This window comes from Otolemur garnettii, unplaced genomic scaffold (genome assembly GCF_000181295.1).
Source record: "Otolemur garnettii isolate 467f Iridium unplaced genomic scaffold, OtoGar3 scaffold00023, whole genome shotgun sequence".
Classification (NCBI taxonomy): Eukaryota; Metazoa; Chordata; class Mammalia; order Primates; family Galagidae; genus Otolemur; species Otolemur garnettii.
Window position 1 is genome coordinate 16683171 of NW_003852418.1, and position 15912 is coordinate 16699082.

At 47.0% G+C, this 15912-nt stretch overlaps 1 protein-coding gene across 1 annotated transcript in view; it reads left to right on the plus strand.

Annotated features, from left to right (window-relative positions):
- CASS4 (Cas scaffolding protein family member 4) overlaps positions 1–14542 on the plus strand; it is a 38504-nt gene extending 23962 nt beyond the window's left edge. The window contains exons 3-6 of the mRNA XM_012803817.2: positions 4532–4633; positions 7550–7630; positions 8504–9793; positions 14132–14542. Of these exons, the coding sequence (XP_012659271.1) occupies positions 4532–4633; positions 7550–7630; positions 8504–9793; positions 14132–14542 (1884 nt within the window). The remainder of the gene's footprint in view (positions 1–4531; positions 4634–7549; positions 7631–8503; positions 9794–14131) is intronic.
- Positions 14543–15912: the final 1370 nt, after the last annotated feature.

A 15912-nucleotide genomic window follows, 5' to 3' on the forward strand; every position in this document is an offset into this window, starting at 1 on the left:
CTGACTTACAAAAAAAAAAAAAAAAAAAAAAAAACAGCAAGGGATGTAATCCATGACGTAAAGTCCAGGAGTTCTGGCCCCTGTGGCTGCTGGGACAGCCCAGTGGTGACCGCTGTTTTTCTTTTTCCTCCTCTGCCTCAGGAGAGGATTGGACCCCATCATTTCTAAAGTCACCTTCAGTTATATCATTTGTTTTTTCTAAATAATTTCTCTTCTTCCTCTACTCCAAGAAGGAAGGAGCTAGCAGAACCATAATAGAAAAATAGCAATCAGTTAAGAATGTCCTGACTCATAGAAAAGGCAGGCAGCGCCTGTGGCTCTAAAGGGTAGGGCGCTGGCCCCAGATGCCTGGGTTCAAACCCAGCCCTGGCCAAAAAAAAAAAAAAAAAAAAAACAAGGAAAAGGCAAGCATCCCCTCCATGCTCTTGTAATCTGGGTGTTTAATCCCAGAAACTACATTCCAGAAGTGGCCGTTCGTAGGACTAAGCAGGTCCAAGTCACTGGCTTTGAGCTGTTTTCCCAAAGGCAAGTTCATAGGCCTGGGACACAGGCTGGCTGAGTCCTTTCATGGACTCTCTTTTATACTTGAGTTGATGACCTCCAGACTAAGAGTGGCCCCAAATTAAAACTCAAGAAGGTAGACAGATCACTTGTACCCAGTTGTCCTAAGAGAGGGATCTGCATGTCAGAGTCAGTTGTCTCTACGCTGGAAGAGACTTGTGTAGGCTTTCAGAGTAGAACTACTCTTCATCTGAGAAAACTGATTTGCAGGGAAGTGAAAATGCTCACCCCGGTCACTCAGCTGAGTAATCTGGCACGTCCCTGCTGTGTGTGTGGGTTTCCGCACCCCCAACGGAGCCCGTAACTTCCATCCTCCTTTACCAGGCTCTGTGGCTGAAACGATGCTTTCCAGTGAACTTCTTATTGATCATTCACCCACAGCAATAGCGACATTCAGTCGCTAGCATCCAAGTCAAGAAATAGGATAAAAAGAGCATCCCAGAAGCCCCCTGTGCCTTCTCTCTGTCACTTCCCCCGAGGTGACCACTGTCTCGATCTTTGTTGTATTTTTTATTCCAACTTCCTTAATATAATATGCTGGCCTGACTTACAAAAAAAAAAAAAAGAACAAAAAAAAAACCTCATAAAGAACATGTTTGATTTCAGTTTAAATTCAGAAGGGACTCTTGTATTTCAAGTGAAAAGGACCGGGGCGGCGCCTGTGGCTCAAAAGGGTAGGGCGCCAGCCCCATATGCTGGAGATGGTGGGTTCAAACTCAGCTCCAGCCAAAAACAAAACAAAAGGACCGGAGTTCCTGATGAAATTGCTCTTGGACACATTGGTTCCTAAACTGCGGTTTCCCTCTGTCTCTCTAACCCTTTGGAAACAGTGTTTCTCAAACATGTTCTGTAACTGTTCGCCATCTCCTTTTCCAAGAAGCAGTGGGCATTTTTGAACTGGCTTCTTTCCACCTGCAATGTCATACACAGGAAAGTCCCTTGCTCTGTGGAGATGCTCTCGTGGGCACATGCCCACAGTCGGCCGAACGAATAAAAAGGACCTGAAATCACAGGGAGGAATGAGGGATGGAGCAGCTTCAGAAAGGGGGGTCATGGCCCATGGTCAGGGATACTCACCAAAGCCCCTAGGCTTGGACAGTGCACGGCCTGTTAGGCCTGGTAGGGAGCTTGGATTTAACTCATAAAACAATGGGGATCCCCTGATGCGCTTGTTGTAAACCAGTGACCCTAAGACCAATGGGACATAGTCAAGTTTATTAACTGTAAAGAGGAAGGTCTCAGAGTGGAGGGACCACAGGGCAGCTCACAGAGGAAAAACCGGTGGGATGAGGGGAAGGTGGGTTGGGGGCGGTGCAGAGGAAGCCATCTCTCCTGGGCCGTGTGCAAAACAGGCAGCAGGTGAAAGCTCAGTACAAGCCCAGGCAGCAAGGTGGGCACAGGCTGCTCTTTCTCTGGGGCTCACAGGCGTGAGGCAGAGGTGGGGAACCCAGGGGGCAAAGCTGCTTCTCTGTGCCAGTGACTCAGATCCCTGGACAAGAGTGGGCTGTTTCCTGCATGCTGACAGCACTTCAGACAGCTGCACCACTGACTGCCTAGACTTTCAGAGAGCCAAGTTTCTCAAGGAGTAAGAAAGCAGTCGTCACTCAAAGAAAGGGGCTGTTTGGACATCTGCCAGTCACAGAGTGTCCTTGGGGAAAATGTTGACACTGTTTGTTTTGCAGCTGCTTTATCTGCGTCTGTGCTCCAGCCGGATGAGTGGGTGGGCAGGTCTTCACACTCAGAGCTGGTTTCACTGTCAAGGTCCACACAGTCATTCACCACAAACAAACAGACATTAGCACTTACAAATGGTGACACCCTGACCTAGTCCGCAGAGGCTGTCCTTCCACCTGGACAGCCTGTCCCTGTCCACATGTTTAAATTCTAGCCACCCCTGTGACCCAGCCTGGAAACCCCCTACTCAGAGACAGGTTCCTGGGAACCTGGTGGGAGGGACGTTCTCTCTGTCCCGGGTGCCCTGGGCTCTCTCCTTTTCCTCTCCCAGGCCCTGTCTCACTTCCCAGCCCGTGTCCTAGGTGTGCCCACACCTTTTCCTGCTCACATTTCAGGCCAGTGGCAAATAGCCCCCTCTATGCTGTGCAGGACCATAAGACCGTCCTTCCTAGGCCCCCCAGGGACCCTAGTGCAAGGTGGAGGGAGGCTGGCAACTGTGTTGTTTCGAGATCACGAGGCGTCTTGCATGTGCCAAGTTTGGATATTGCTTACTGGAGGCAGCCTGAGTGCTCCCCAGCGTTGAGTCACCATCCATGAGCTCTAGCAGGGGTGTCCAAAGGCCACATGCTGCTTTTGTGAGAATTTTGCTTCTCTGTGGTGTTGGATACCACATAAAAATATGCACGGGCCTTTCGGGTTTTGTTTTTGTTTGTTTGTTTTGCTAATCAGCTTCCATTAGCGTTTGTGTATTTAATGTGCAGCCCGGTACAACTCTTATTCTTCCCATGAGCACTGGAGAAAAGCACAAGTTGGACTCCCCATTTCCATCTGCAGGCCCAGAATCCGTGCTGAGAGACATTGTTTTCCAAAATGGCGTGAGCAATCACTGGTCACAGGCCATTAATAGAATGTAAAGCTGGTGTCCATCCTGCCCTTTGTAGGATAGTATCTGCCCTCCGTCACTGACCGCTACCTGTCAACCTTTCCTACATCCTCCCTCCCTCCCTCCTGCCACGCACTCTTCCCTCACTTTCCTGAGCCCCAAATTCACCGCATTCTCTGTGTGGTTCTCCTCTGCCTCCACCTTGGGCCAGCAGAAGCTGCACCAGATTCATCTGGTCACCTCCTCCTCCCCTATCAGCACTCAGACCAGGTGACATGTCCTTATACAGACCCCACTGGCCCCCTACCTGCAGTCTTAAAGCCGCTCTGCACCTCCTATTCACAGCCTCAGCCTTGTCGCATAGATACACACTAGTGCCCCAATATGAGGGTCACAGGCCCCTGATCCCTAGAGAACACCGTGATCACCTTAAAGTTGTTTTCTTTTCTTTTCTTTTTTTTTTTTGAGACAGAGCCTCAAGCTGTCCCCCTGGGTAGAGTGCTGTGGCATCACAGCTCACAGTAACCTCCAACTCCTGGGCTCGAGTGAGTCTCCTGCGTCAGCCTCCCGAGTAGCTGGGAGCACAGGCGCCCGCCACAAAGCCTGGCTATTTTTTGGTTGCAGCCATTATTGTTGTTTGGCAGGCCCAGGCTGGATTTGAACCCGCCACCTTAGGTGTATGTGGTTGGCGCCTTAGTCACTTGAGCCACAGGTGCCGAGCCTCTTTTTTATTTTTTTGAGACAGTCTTACTATGTCACCCTGTATTGAGTGCCATGGCGTCATAGTTCACAGCAACTTCAAACTCTTGGGTTCAGGTGATTCTCCTGACTCAGCCTCCTAAGTAGCTGGGACTACAGGCTCCTGCCACAACATTGGCTAGTTTTTCTATTTTTAGTAGAAATGAAGTCTTGCTTTTGCTCAGGCTGATTCAGAGTGCTAGGATTACAGACATGAGCCACTATGACCAGCCTCAAGCTTGTTATAGTGCAGGTTCCTGGACCCCCTCAATGCACAGAGATTCAGAGCAACAGGGGAGGATCTAGGGCAGCGGTTCTCAACTTGTGGGTCGCGACCCACAGGACCTGTATTAAGAGGCCATGGCATTAGGAAAGTTGAGAACTACTGGTCTAGGGCCTAAGAATCCACATTTTAATCCACTTCCCAGATAAATCTGGTGCAGGCTGCAGTGGGCCAACACGGGGGAAGTCTGCCCTCACCTGGGGACCTGCGTGCCAGCATCTTGCTGTGTAAGTCAGTAGGTATGAAGAGTGAAGGGCCTGCCTGTCATGGTGCCCGTGACAGCCTCCACAGTGTCACTAGGCTGGTTTTGCTGCTTGAGAGATAATTTTGAACGTAATTGTGATAACCAGCATGACCTTTTCTTTCCCTCTCTCTCCTTTTTTCTCTCCAAGGCCCTCTTCATGCTCCCCAGACCTGGGCGGGCCTCGCTGCCAACTCTGCCTCCCCAAGTGTATGATGTGCCTACCCAGAGCCGGGTCCCCTCAGCCCTCAAGGTGAGGCCTCTTCAGCACCACCCAGAGTCTGGGCTGTCCATGTCACATGGACATTGCATTTCAGCTTCACCAATGGAGGTGGTGGGCATAGTCCACTCAAACTCCAAAACACACGTCACCACTTTGTAACTTCCTCTTGTGCCTGTGGAGTCAATGTTATGACCATCTGAATTCTGAATATTTTAAAAATGTTGACATTTTATTTGTAATATTTGTAACAGATATTTTATATGTGCATGTATGTACATATACACATGTGCATTTAGAAATAATAATAATGATAAGACCTTGAAGGATACGCACAACCAATGGTCTTATCTACAATTATCATTGATTATCTTAACATTGATTGTCTTGGGGGGGATACAATTTTAGCGGTTTTTTCTTAACTTATCTATATGCCACTGGTACATCAAATTTGTAAGGCTAGCTGCATGTGATCAAAAAACAGCATCCTGGGCGGTGCCTATGGCTCAAAGGAGTGGGGCACTGGCCCCATATACCAGAGATGACAGGTTCAAACCCAGCCCCGGCCAAAAACTGCAAAAAAAAAAAAAAAAAATCCAGCTTCCTCCTATTGTAGTCTATCAAAGCCATTCGAGGCTCTTGCCACACTTGCAGCCTGCCCCACCACAGACCCTCTGCCCAGAGATCGGGAATTTTTAGAAGTTTCCAAGTGATTCTAATAAACAGCCAGGCCTGAGGGCCACATTTCTATTCTAAATAAAACGAGCAGGCTCAGTAACTTTCTGGTCATACACAGGTAATAAATGTCCAGGTAATAATCAAACTTTCTAGTTCATTTAAAGCCAAAGCCCCTGCCAGGTTTGGGCCTGGGCCTGGGCTCTTGCAGTGGGAACCAAAGACTAGGAGTCTCTGTAGGCCCCTGTCTCAGGTTTCTACTGGCCCTGCACCCCTGTCGCTCTTGCAGGAAGCAGGTGGGGAGAGAGGGCCTGTGGGAGAAAGGCCCTACTGGCCGGGCCCTGGGTTGGCTGGCTGGCAAGATGCTGCAGGGGAGGTGTGTGGTCGGTTCTCTCCCCCAAGTGCCACGGCCTCTGCCCCCACCTCTGTGCAGAATAGCTCTTACCAGCCAAGTCCTCCAGGTGGGCAAAAGCTTTTCCTCTGATGGATCCTCCCTTAGTTCCAGAGCTGGCAGGTCAGCTCCAACGGCCTCCTCCTGAGAGTTCCTCACCCCTTCTGCTCCAGTGCACATGACCCATACCTGATCCATGGAAAACACACAGGCTCCCTCTGATACTACAGACTCCAGAAGCACAGGCATTAACCCTGGGCTTGAAACTTTTAAGTGACTTTAAAGTTTAAAGTTTGCATGACTCACCTCACTCACCTCACCCCAGTCCCACCCCACCAGGTCCCATCTTTATATAAAATCTTGACATTTGAGGCTGGGTATGGTGGCTCATAGCAGTTTCGGAGGCTGAGGCAGGTGGATCACTTGAGTTTAGGAGCTCAAGACCACCCTGAGTAAAAATAGAAAAATCAGCCGAGCATTGTGGTGGGCACCTGTGGTCCCAGCTACTCCAGAGGCTGAGGCAAGAGGTTTGGGGATCACTCAAACCCAGGAGTTCGAGGTCGCTGGGGACAACAGAGTGAGATTCTGTCTCAAACAAACAAACAAAAAACATTGACATTTTGTTCATCATAATTTTTGCATTAATTATGATTTTTAAAATAATGCATGAAAATATTACTTGCATTGATGACTGAGTTTTTCAATGCCCCTTTAATGTGCCCAAGGTGACTGGTTGGCCAAGAACAGGCCTTCCCCTCTGCATCTTGTCATCAGCCTCTCACCTCCCACTTTATTTTACCCAAGCCAGAGTCAGCCTTCCCCACCCCCATGCACTGTGACCCCAAAGCCAGAGGGCCACCGTCCCCAACTGAGGAAAATCCTCGGGACACTCACAGGCCAACCATTTCCAACCCTCTCCCTGGAATTTCCAGCTCTTTCTTTCTTTGCAAAATCTCTGTTGGTGCTCTCTCACCTTGCCTTGGAAATTGGAACCTATTTTTCAAACCCTACTGTAGGGATTTTCCAATTACTGTACCTGTTATATACACAGGGTGCCAAAAAACATATATATATATTTTAAGAGAGGGAAAAAACGTATTAAATTTGTAATAGTCAAGCTACAGTTGACTTCTGTAATCACAAGAAGTGCTCAATGTGACTTATATATATTGAGTATTACGCTTTCAACACAGTTTTTTGCCTTTCCTAAAATGTGTATGCCTTTTGGACATCCTCTGTATATTACATAATATGTATCATATATTTCTCAAGCTGTTGAAGAAGTTTGAGGAGGGGAGTGATGATCAGATTTTTAAGAAGCGCAGTGCCTGGCACTTGGTAGGTTGCCAGCGTGAGGCACATTCATCCCACGTGTCTCTCTGACCCTCTTTATCATTGCCCTGTTACTCATGCACAGTGACATTGGGCTTAGTGTCTGGTAGCTTGTAGACACTTGGTAAATATTTGCAGGATGAATAAATAAGTGACAAACACAGGAAACCTTCTATGGGGAAAAATAAACAAGAAAGACAGATGATGTATTGTCCCAGACTTATTTATTCTTCTGGCTTAATTCAATCTTAATGCTAACCCACAGAAGGAGACAAACTCAGGCAGCTGCAGATGATTCTCTCTGTGTACCCCCCCCCCCGCCCCTCCCTTCAGTTAAGAAATCACTTTTTAAAGCATAAGTCCCTTGTTGAACATATGCCGGCTGCAGTCCAGTGACTTTCACCCTTAGTGCACCGTGCCTGAAAGCCCCAGAGTCTTCAGTGACTTGTTTTCCTTTGTAAAAAAAAAAAAAATGTGGAGTGGGGGATTTGTGGTGTGTAGCTATCAGGAAAGGAAAATCCAAGTTGTCTTCCTCTGTGGTCTCTCCCCAGGAGTCAGAGAAGCAGCAGCTATACGACATACCGGCCAGCCCCCACAAGGCAGCCCTCTGTCCCCCCGCCAGCCAAGCCAGTGTAAGTGTGAACAGGTGCTGAGGTGCAATGCCAAGAACACCTCCAGGTCCTCTGGGAAGTGTTGTTAGCTTGGTCGAAAATCGCAATGCAAATTTCTCATAATAGATGTTACTGCTTTTCAGGCAAAACCCCTGATTGCACTGGTGTTCAGGACAGGACTGGCTGAGTGGTGTGAATAAGTCATTCAAGTTCTGCATGTCTTGATTTTTGTGTCTTGGGCATATTAAGTTAGATAATCCCTGCAAAGGATCTGGTACAGAGCCTGGTACACAGCAAGAGCTCAGATAACTGCTTCTTCTCGTGACAGGCCTCAGGGACACATTGTGTTAAAGTGCCTTTGTTTTTATATGGGGGAATGACTTAATTTGAAGTCTGTGTAACCATGTTTACCATTGGATCCTACCATATGTGTGTCCCAGGGATGCACTTGTGCCCAGGGTTATTAGGGAACGCCCTACAAAGAGGCGGCAACTCAGCAGTGTCACCAGGAGTGCATAGGAGTTTGCTGAATGGGAAGGACAGGGCTGGAAGGGCATTTAGAGCAGAGGAAGCAGCTTGGGAAAAATCAAATACAGCGGTCTGACTAAGCGTGCTGACATCAGGGGAAGGTAAACAGCTGGCTGGCTGGACCCCAAGGAGGTGCTGGCACAGGAGGCAGGGCTCGAGTGGTGGAGGTGGAGAGAAAGGGGGCTACGAGGAGGTGGGGAAGGGCCTTGAATGAGAGAGAAACCGGGAGCCATTAAAGGAAGTCGAGCTACTAAGGCAGGGGAATGAGGAGCACATTTGAAAAAGTCATTCATACCTTTTTCTTGGCTACTAACATGGAGCTACTAACATTCATACCTTTTTCTTGGCTACTAACTGCTTCTACAGGAGCAGGGTGCTCTTACACCAATGACTGCCGTCAAGAGGAAAGGCTACCACACCTTACCAAATCCTCAGAAGCCAGACTGGATTTATGACACTCCAGTGTCTCTGGGAAAGACCAATGTCAGAAATACATCTCCAGCCGGCTCTGCAGAAGAATCGGGGCCCGACGCTCCTCGTTCTGGCTCCACTTTCTGCAATCCTCCCAGTAGCAGAGTCGGGATCTTCACTCCACAGCTGAATGTGCCCAGGCAGAAAAAATACAGTCTTCCAGAAATCCATTCTCATGGCTCTCCAGCACCCAAGGACTCATTCCCTTTGGAGGAAGGTGTCAGCTACAAGGTTCCGTCCAGCTTTCTGACCCCCCGGGTGGAACAGCAGAACACAAAGCCCAATATTTATGACACCCCTAAAGCGATGATGAGTATCCCTCACGCTGGGAAGGAGCTGGGAAAAGCCGATGAGGCCCCAGAGACTTCCACAGGCCCAAACACCCCATGGTTCTGCAGACCCACAACCTTCCTGTCACGTGACAGATTATTGGCCACCAGTCCCGACAGAGCTAGTGTGGTGTCTTCCTGCTCCTCCATGTCCACGGACTCCTCCTGCAGCTCTTCCTCAGAGGAGTCAGCAAAGGAGCTCTCCTTGGACCTGGACTTGGCCAAGGGGACGGTGAGGGCTCTGCAGCACAAGGTGGTCAGCTCTGCAGCGGACCTGCTGCTCTTTGTAAGCAGGAAGTGGAGGCTCCGGGACCATCTGGAGGCCAATGTGAACGCAATCCGCAGGGCTGCCGATCACATAGAAGAGTCTGTAAGAGAATTTCTGGATTTTGCCCACGGAGTCTGTGGGACAGCCAGTAAGCTCACCGACAGCAACTTTCAGGCCAGAATCAGGGATCAGCTACAGACAATCTCCAACTCCTACCAGACCCTCCTGGAAACAAAGGAGAGCCTGGATGACTGCAATTGGGCCCTGGAAGTCCTTGTGACTGACAAAGTCCAAACCAGCCCGGATGACCTTGAGAGGTTTGTCATGGTGGCACGGACCATTCCAGAAGACATCAAGAGGTTTGCCTCTATTCTTATTGCCAATGGGAGGCTCCTTTTTAAACAGAACTGTGAAAAGGAAGAGACAGTGCAACCGACCCCAAATGCAGAATTTAGGGGTGCAAAAAGCATCCAGCCTCCCCAAAGAGAAATCGAATCATACCAAAGGAAGACTCCTTTTACTAAGCAGAGGGAAAATGAACACTCCCCGGGACTGTTAAAGAAATCTAGGACAAACACTTGTGAACAGGTGAGCTCAGAGTTCCACGAGGCACAACAAAGGAGCATCACTTCTTAGTAAACGGTCACCTCTAAGTGAGATGCTGAGAATCTCTCGACAGTGCTGAGGCTTTGGGGAGACACTGGTTCCATTTTTGAGAAAATCAAATTAATAAAAGTAGAATTCTAGATGAAACTTTATTAGTTAAAAAGATAAACATTTTATTATTAAGCTAGAAAAGTCAGCGTATTTGGGTTTCTTCTGGAAATTTAGGGGGTTTGGGTTTGCCACCGATAACAGAATTAGAAAGATTTTAAAACATTTTTCTTTTTTTGAGACAGAGTCTCACTTGGTCACCTTCAGTAGACTGCCATGGCATCACAGCTCACAGCAACCTCAAACTCTTGGGTTCAAGCATTTCTCTTGCCTCAGCCTCCCAGGCAGCTGGACTACAGGCACCTGCCACAATGCCCGGCTAAGCATTTTAAAACTTTTTCAAATATCCATTCCTTGAGTAGATTTTTTTTTGGTTTTAATTTAATTTTTTTCATTTCAGTCATTCGATTTCAGCCTAACATTTTAAAAACCTCCCCATTTCCTTGAAATTTCCAAAGTTACAAATTTAGTCACTGTCAGTGTGTTTCTTAGCAACAGAAGAGGAAGTATAAACATTATGAAAATTCTTCCAAATTGTTCATGTTCCAATCAGCCTCTAGACTTTGGTTACTCTTAGAAATACATGACTGGATGAGTTAAGATTTTACAGAAAGAGGAGCTTTAGGTCAGGGATTCCAAGTCTCAGGAGGCCCAGCAGGTAACTCAGGGGCGGTGCCAAGGAGATGATTTGGTCCTTTCAGCCCCAGCCCATGGTGTTCTGCTGAAATGACTGGTGGCGTAAGGACTCCAACACATTTTAGAAATTTTGAAATTTAAAATTCCCATATATGGATCTCTTAAAAAACTTTGTGGGTCACTATATGAGGCCATGTTGCCAGGCAAAACTTAGCCCTTGGGCTGCCAAAGTCTCCTTCAGTTCCAAAGGCCTCAGCAGGCAGCACCATCATTAAAAAATAAGACAAGGAATGTTTGATTTTAAAGTGAACTTAAACAGTTAGTCATACTATAGTGTAAAAACTATTCAAATTGGTGATTTGGAGAAATTTTATTTTGCAGAGTTTTCCTAGCCTAGAAGAGAAAGAAAAACTCATCTTGGAACAAAGGTTGGATAAAAACCAAGACCCAGGAACACCGGTAAGCTATAGCGCTCACTCTCTGGTACTTCTGAGTAACAAGCTGTGTCCCTGCATTTGTTTCATCATGCTAAGGATAATTCAGGGTTAGAGCCATGACTCCTATGGTGGGGAGAGGATTTGTTTTTTGTAGCTGTTTTTCCTTTTTTTTTTTGAACCCACCACCTCTGGCATATGGGGCCAGCACCCTACTCCTTTGAGCCACAGGCACCGCCCCTTTCCTTTTTTTTTTTAAGCAATAGAAAGAACCCTGGAGACCCATGAGTCTAGTGAGCCCCTGGGTGGAATGATAGTGGTGGTGGTACTGAAGCTGACTCACACTCCCTTTGGCATTCTTGTTTAATGTTTCTGTTACAACAACAAAAGCCATTTTCTTTGGGGGCTTTTGTATCTTTAACACCTTTTTACACTGATGTGCTCTTTTTTATTTTATTTTATTTTATTTTTATTTTATTTTATTATTATTATTTTTTTTTGAGACGGAGCCTTAAGCTATCCCCCTAGGTAGAGTGCCATGGCATCATGCTCACAGCAACCTCCAACTCCTGGGCTCAAGCGAGTCTCCTGCCTCAGCCTCCCAAGTAGCTGGGACTACAGGCGCCCGCCACAGCGTCTGGCCATTTTTTGGTTGCAGCCATCATTGTTGTTTGGCGGGCCCAGGCTGGGGATTCGAACCCACCACCTTAGGTGTATGTGGCTGGCGCCTTAGCCGCTTGAGCCACAGGCCCCGAGCCGATGTGCTGTTTTTTAAATCGAAGATGTTATCATTATGCTCATTTTGGTTGCTTACTTCTATTTGTGGCAAATGACAGTAGTTTTCCATTTACTGATTTTTTTTTTTTTTTAGTTTTCTTTAAATGTAAGTAAAAACATTGAATCCATTGAAAGACGAAGTTGGAAGCCAGTGGAGGGTCAGAGGGAGGCAGAAAGTGTGGAACTGGTGAAGGTTGTGAAGGTTGTCTCAGGATAACTGAAGCTTGGGAAACAGTGAACCACTTCAACAACCTAGGTTATGGGGCAGTGGAGGGTGGGAGAAAGACAGAGATGTCTAGTGACGAGGACAAGGTCATGCGCCTTCTCAGAGGCAAACCAGGAAGAACCCAAGCCTCCTGACACTTGGTTCTCCAAACCCCAAACACTAAACTTTGGCCCTGCCACACTGCTGAGAATCGTGCTAGTTTGTTCAACATGGACTGTGCCTCTGACAAGTGCTTGTCATACTCAAGTGTTTCACCATCACCCAGAGGGCTGGTTAATCTCAGGCAGCTGCGCCCCGACTCCCAGAGTTTCTGACAGGTCTGGGACGGAGCCCGTGCTTTGCATTTCTAAGTTCCCAGGTCAGGCTGATGCTGCTGGTCCAAGGACACCTGGCAAGCCCCAGCTTTAGACTGGCAGGGCCTCTCAGTGGGGGAGTGGGGGGTGGGCGCCAGTAACCACTGGGTGGACATTCTCTACTGTCCAGCTTCCCCAGCCCCCTTCCCACTGACTGCTCACCTAGTCAATGCGATAACCAAACTCATCTCCACACATTTCTAACACGTCAGGTTAACAGTCATGGTACGTGTTTTTGTTAACTTCCCGCTACTATTTTCAAGCAAAGACGTGGACGATCTAATGTCTAGGTCACGGCTGCTTATTATTTCTAACTCTGCTGCATTATTCACATACTCCCTCCTCCTAGAGTTCATCTTAACTGACACCTTCATCTTTCACTTTGTATAATTGTTTTCATTTTCCAAATATGAAATTCTAATAACAGATATATTTTTCCAAAGTGTACCTTCTTCCTCCTTATCTAACTCCTCTCCAACCAATTGAGCCATAGGGACATAGCCTCCTTTAAAAAAAAAATCACTGGCTCGGCGCCTGTGGCTCAAGCAGCTAAGGCACCAGCCACATACACCTAAGGTGGCGGGTTCGAATCCCCAGCCCGGGCCCGCCAAACAACGATGGCTGCAACCAAAAAATGGCCAGGCGTTGTGGTGGGCGCCTGTAGTCCCAGCTACTTGGGAGGCTGAGGCAGGAGACTCGCTTGAGCCCAGGAGTTGGAGGTTGCTGTGAGCTTGATGCCATGGCACTCTACCCAGGGGGATAGCTTGAGGCTCCTGTCTCAAAAAAAAAAAAAAATCACTGTTTTATGTCATGTTTGCTTCTAAGCTGTAAATTTTGCTATCATAGGTAAATGATAGATTGTAATATTTAATGGCAAGAAAGAATTTCGGACTTAGCCAATTTGGCTTAGAGCTCCAGATCCTAATTTGCTAAGAGAATGGTGCTAGGCTTCCTTTTCTTTTCTCTGAACTTCAGATTCTTCACCAATAAAATACAGGAGCTTTCAGTGGTTGCAGGGAGTTGATGCCACCAGGCTAGGTGCTAGGAATCTTTCAATGGCTTATAGGCTGCAGGGGAGACGTTGGTTCCATTTTCCATAAAATAAAATTCATGAAAGTAAAATTTTGATGAAACTTTATTAGCAAGTATAGTAAATATTTTAATGTTAAGGCAGAAAGGTCAGTGTATCTGATTCCTTCTGGAAATTTGGGGGGTCCTGATGTACCCCTGATAGCAGATTAGGATTTTTAAATGTTTTAAAAATATATTCTTTCACAGGGTCCAGTGGTTCATGCTTGCAACCCCAGCTACCTGGGAGGCTAATGCAGGAGGATTGCTGAGGCCAGCAGTTCAAGGATGCAATGAGCTAAGATTGAGCCACTGCACTCCAGCCTGGGTGACACAGCGAGACCTTATTTATAAGAAAAGAAAATATATACATGTTTTTGAGCAGATTTTTAAATCTCACCATCAAGTTTTCTTGACTTTTTGAGACTTCTAAATTTATTCATTGCCAAGTGTTTCCTAGAATGGGTTATTGAGAGGATTAAATACAATGACATATAGTATAGTGTATGCATGACAAGGTTGTATGTATTATGTTCCAGTGCTTTGAAAACACGAACATGGATGTGTTAGACAATGTTGCAGTACAGGGCTTCCCAAACGCAACTGAGCCTTTTCTTACAAAAGGTCTTACAAATTGGGCAAAAACAGGAAAGGGCAGACAACCACAGCCTGTTGACTGAATCTGTCTCTTACCTATTTGCTTCTTCCCCTTCTCTAGAATCCTCTCTCTCTGACACCCCAGCCTTCGAGTCAGCAGACTCCCCAGAAGAAGATCCACCTTTCTGAACACTGCCGGCTCTATTTCGGGGCGCTCTTCAAGGCAATCAGCGTCTTCAGCAGCAGCCTCAGCAACGGCCAGCCCCCGGAGACCTTCATCGCGCAGAGCAAGCTGGTCATCATGGTGGGGCAGAAGCTGGTGGACACGCTGTGCAAGGAGACGCAGGAGAGGGACGTGCGGAACGAGGTGCTCTGCAGCAGCAGCCACCTGTGCGGCCTGCTCAGGGACCTGGCGCTGGCCACCAAGACCGCGGTGCTCACCTACCCGAGCCCTGCCGCCCTGGAGCGCCTACAGGCCGAGGCTGAGAGGCTGGAGCAGCACACGCGGCAATTCAGAGCGACGCTGGAATGAGGACTCTCTGCCTCCAACCTCCTCTGCTCACCTCTGAGTTTCACATCCACAACCTGCATGGCAGGGGCATAGGATGGCCTGAAACAGTGCCCCACCTACAGCCAGTGTTATCAAGGGGCAAAGCAACCCCAGGACATTGGCTTACCCCACAGCGGGCCAGGAAAGAGAGTCAGACATTACATATGGACCATGTGACCTAGCATATTAGGAAGAGTATGCAGGGTCAGTGTTTGAAGTGATGTCGTAGAAATAACTTCTTATATTAATACGCATAGTGCATATTTTAAATTCATTCATTCAACACTTATTTATTGGGCACTTACTATATGTCAAGCTCTAGGTACTGGAGACATAGCGGTCCTGCCCTCACGGAGCTTGCCATCCAGTAGGAGGCAGACGGTAGTGATGAAGAAATACATGTACTATCTATCAGGTGCCAAGAGAAAAACAAAGGAGGTGAAGGGGAAGAGAGCTTATCTTCAAATGATTGATATTTGTCCCATCTCTTGGAAAACTTAAAGCAAAGATCAGGTCTCCCAGACACATCTCACATCTCATAAATATCTTCACAGACTGGAAACAGACAGCCTCTCTGGGTTCTAAGTCCCCTGAAATGGTACCAAGTTCAACTCCCATCTGCTACTTTTTATTTAGCTAGCACCTTTAAAATGTTGACTGCTAGAAGGTTCATTATTTTTTTTTTTTGAGTTAGTCTCAGGATCCTAAAAATAAGGATCCCATCTTTGTAAGTTTTCTTCATTTTTGATTGAGTTAATTCTGTGATATTGGTATAAATTATGTATCTGTGTCTTGCACCAAAGAACATATATTTTTGCTACGTTACCTTAACTTGGTTAAAATACGCGTTAGACTTCCGATGTGACATGTTCTGTTGGGTTCCCTATTAATTTATTTTGTATATCATTCGGGGATGTCCAACCTCTTTTTTTTCCGCTGCACATTGGAAGAAGAGTTGTCCTGGGCCACACATTAAATATATGAACACTAACAAAAGCTGATGAGCAAAAAAATAGGTCCATGTATAATTTTTATGATATCCAGCGCCACAGGTAAGCAAAACAGGTCTCACATAATCCACATGCAGCCCCCAGGCCACAGGTTGGACACCCCTGTTAGAGTCTGTGTTGATAAATTCTACTGCTCAATTACAAAAACTTTGTACTTCAGCAGTCTCCAATCTGTTACAGTTTATAATGTTATTTAAATATAATCGTGATTTTAAACATCATTTGCAGCAGTCCCTTCTCTGGAAAAGTCTTTCATCCATGTCAGCTGAGTTCTGGTACCCGAGTAAAGCCTCCAGTGTGTGCTTTGTCATTCAGAAGCTTCTCCCTGGGGTTTTCAGGCAG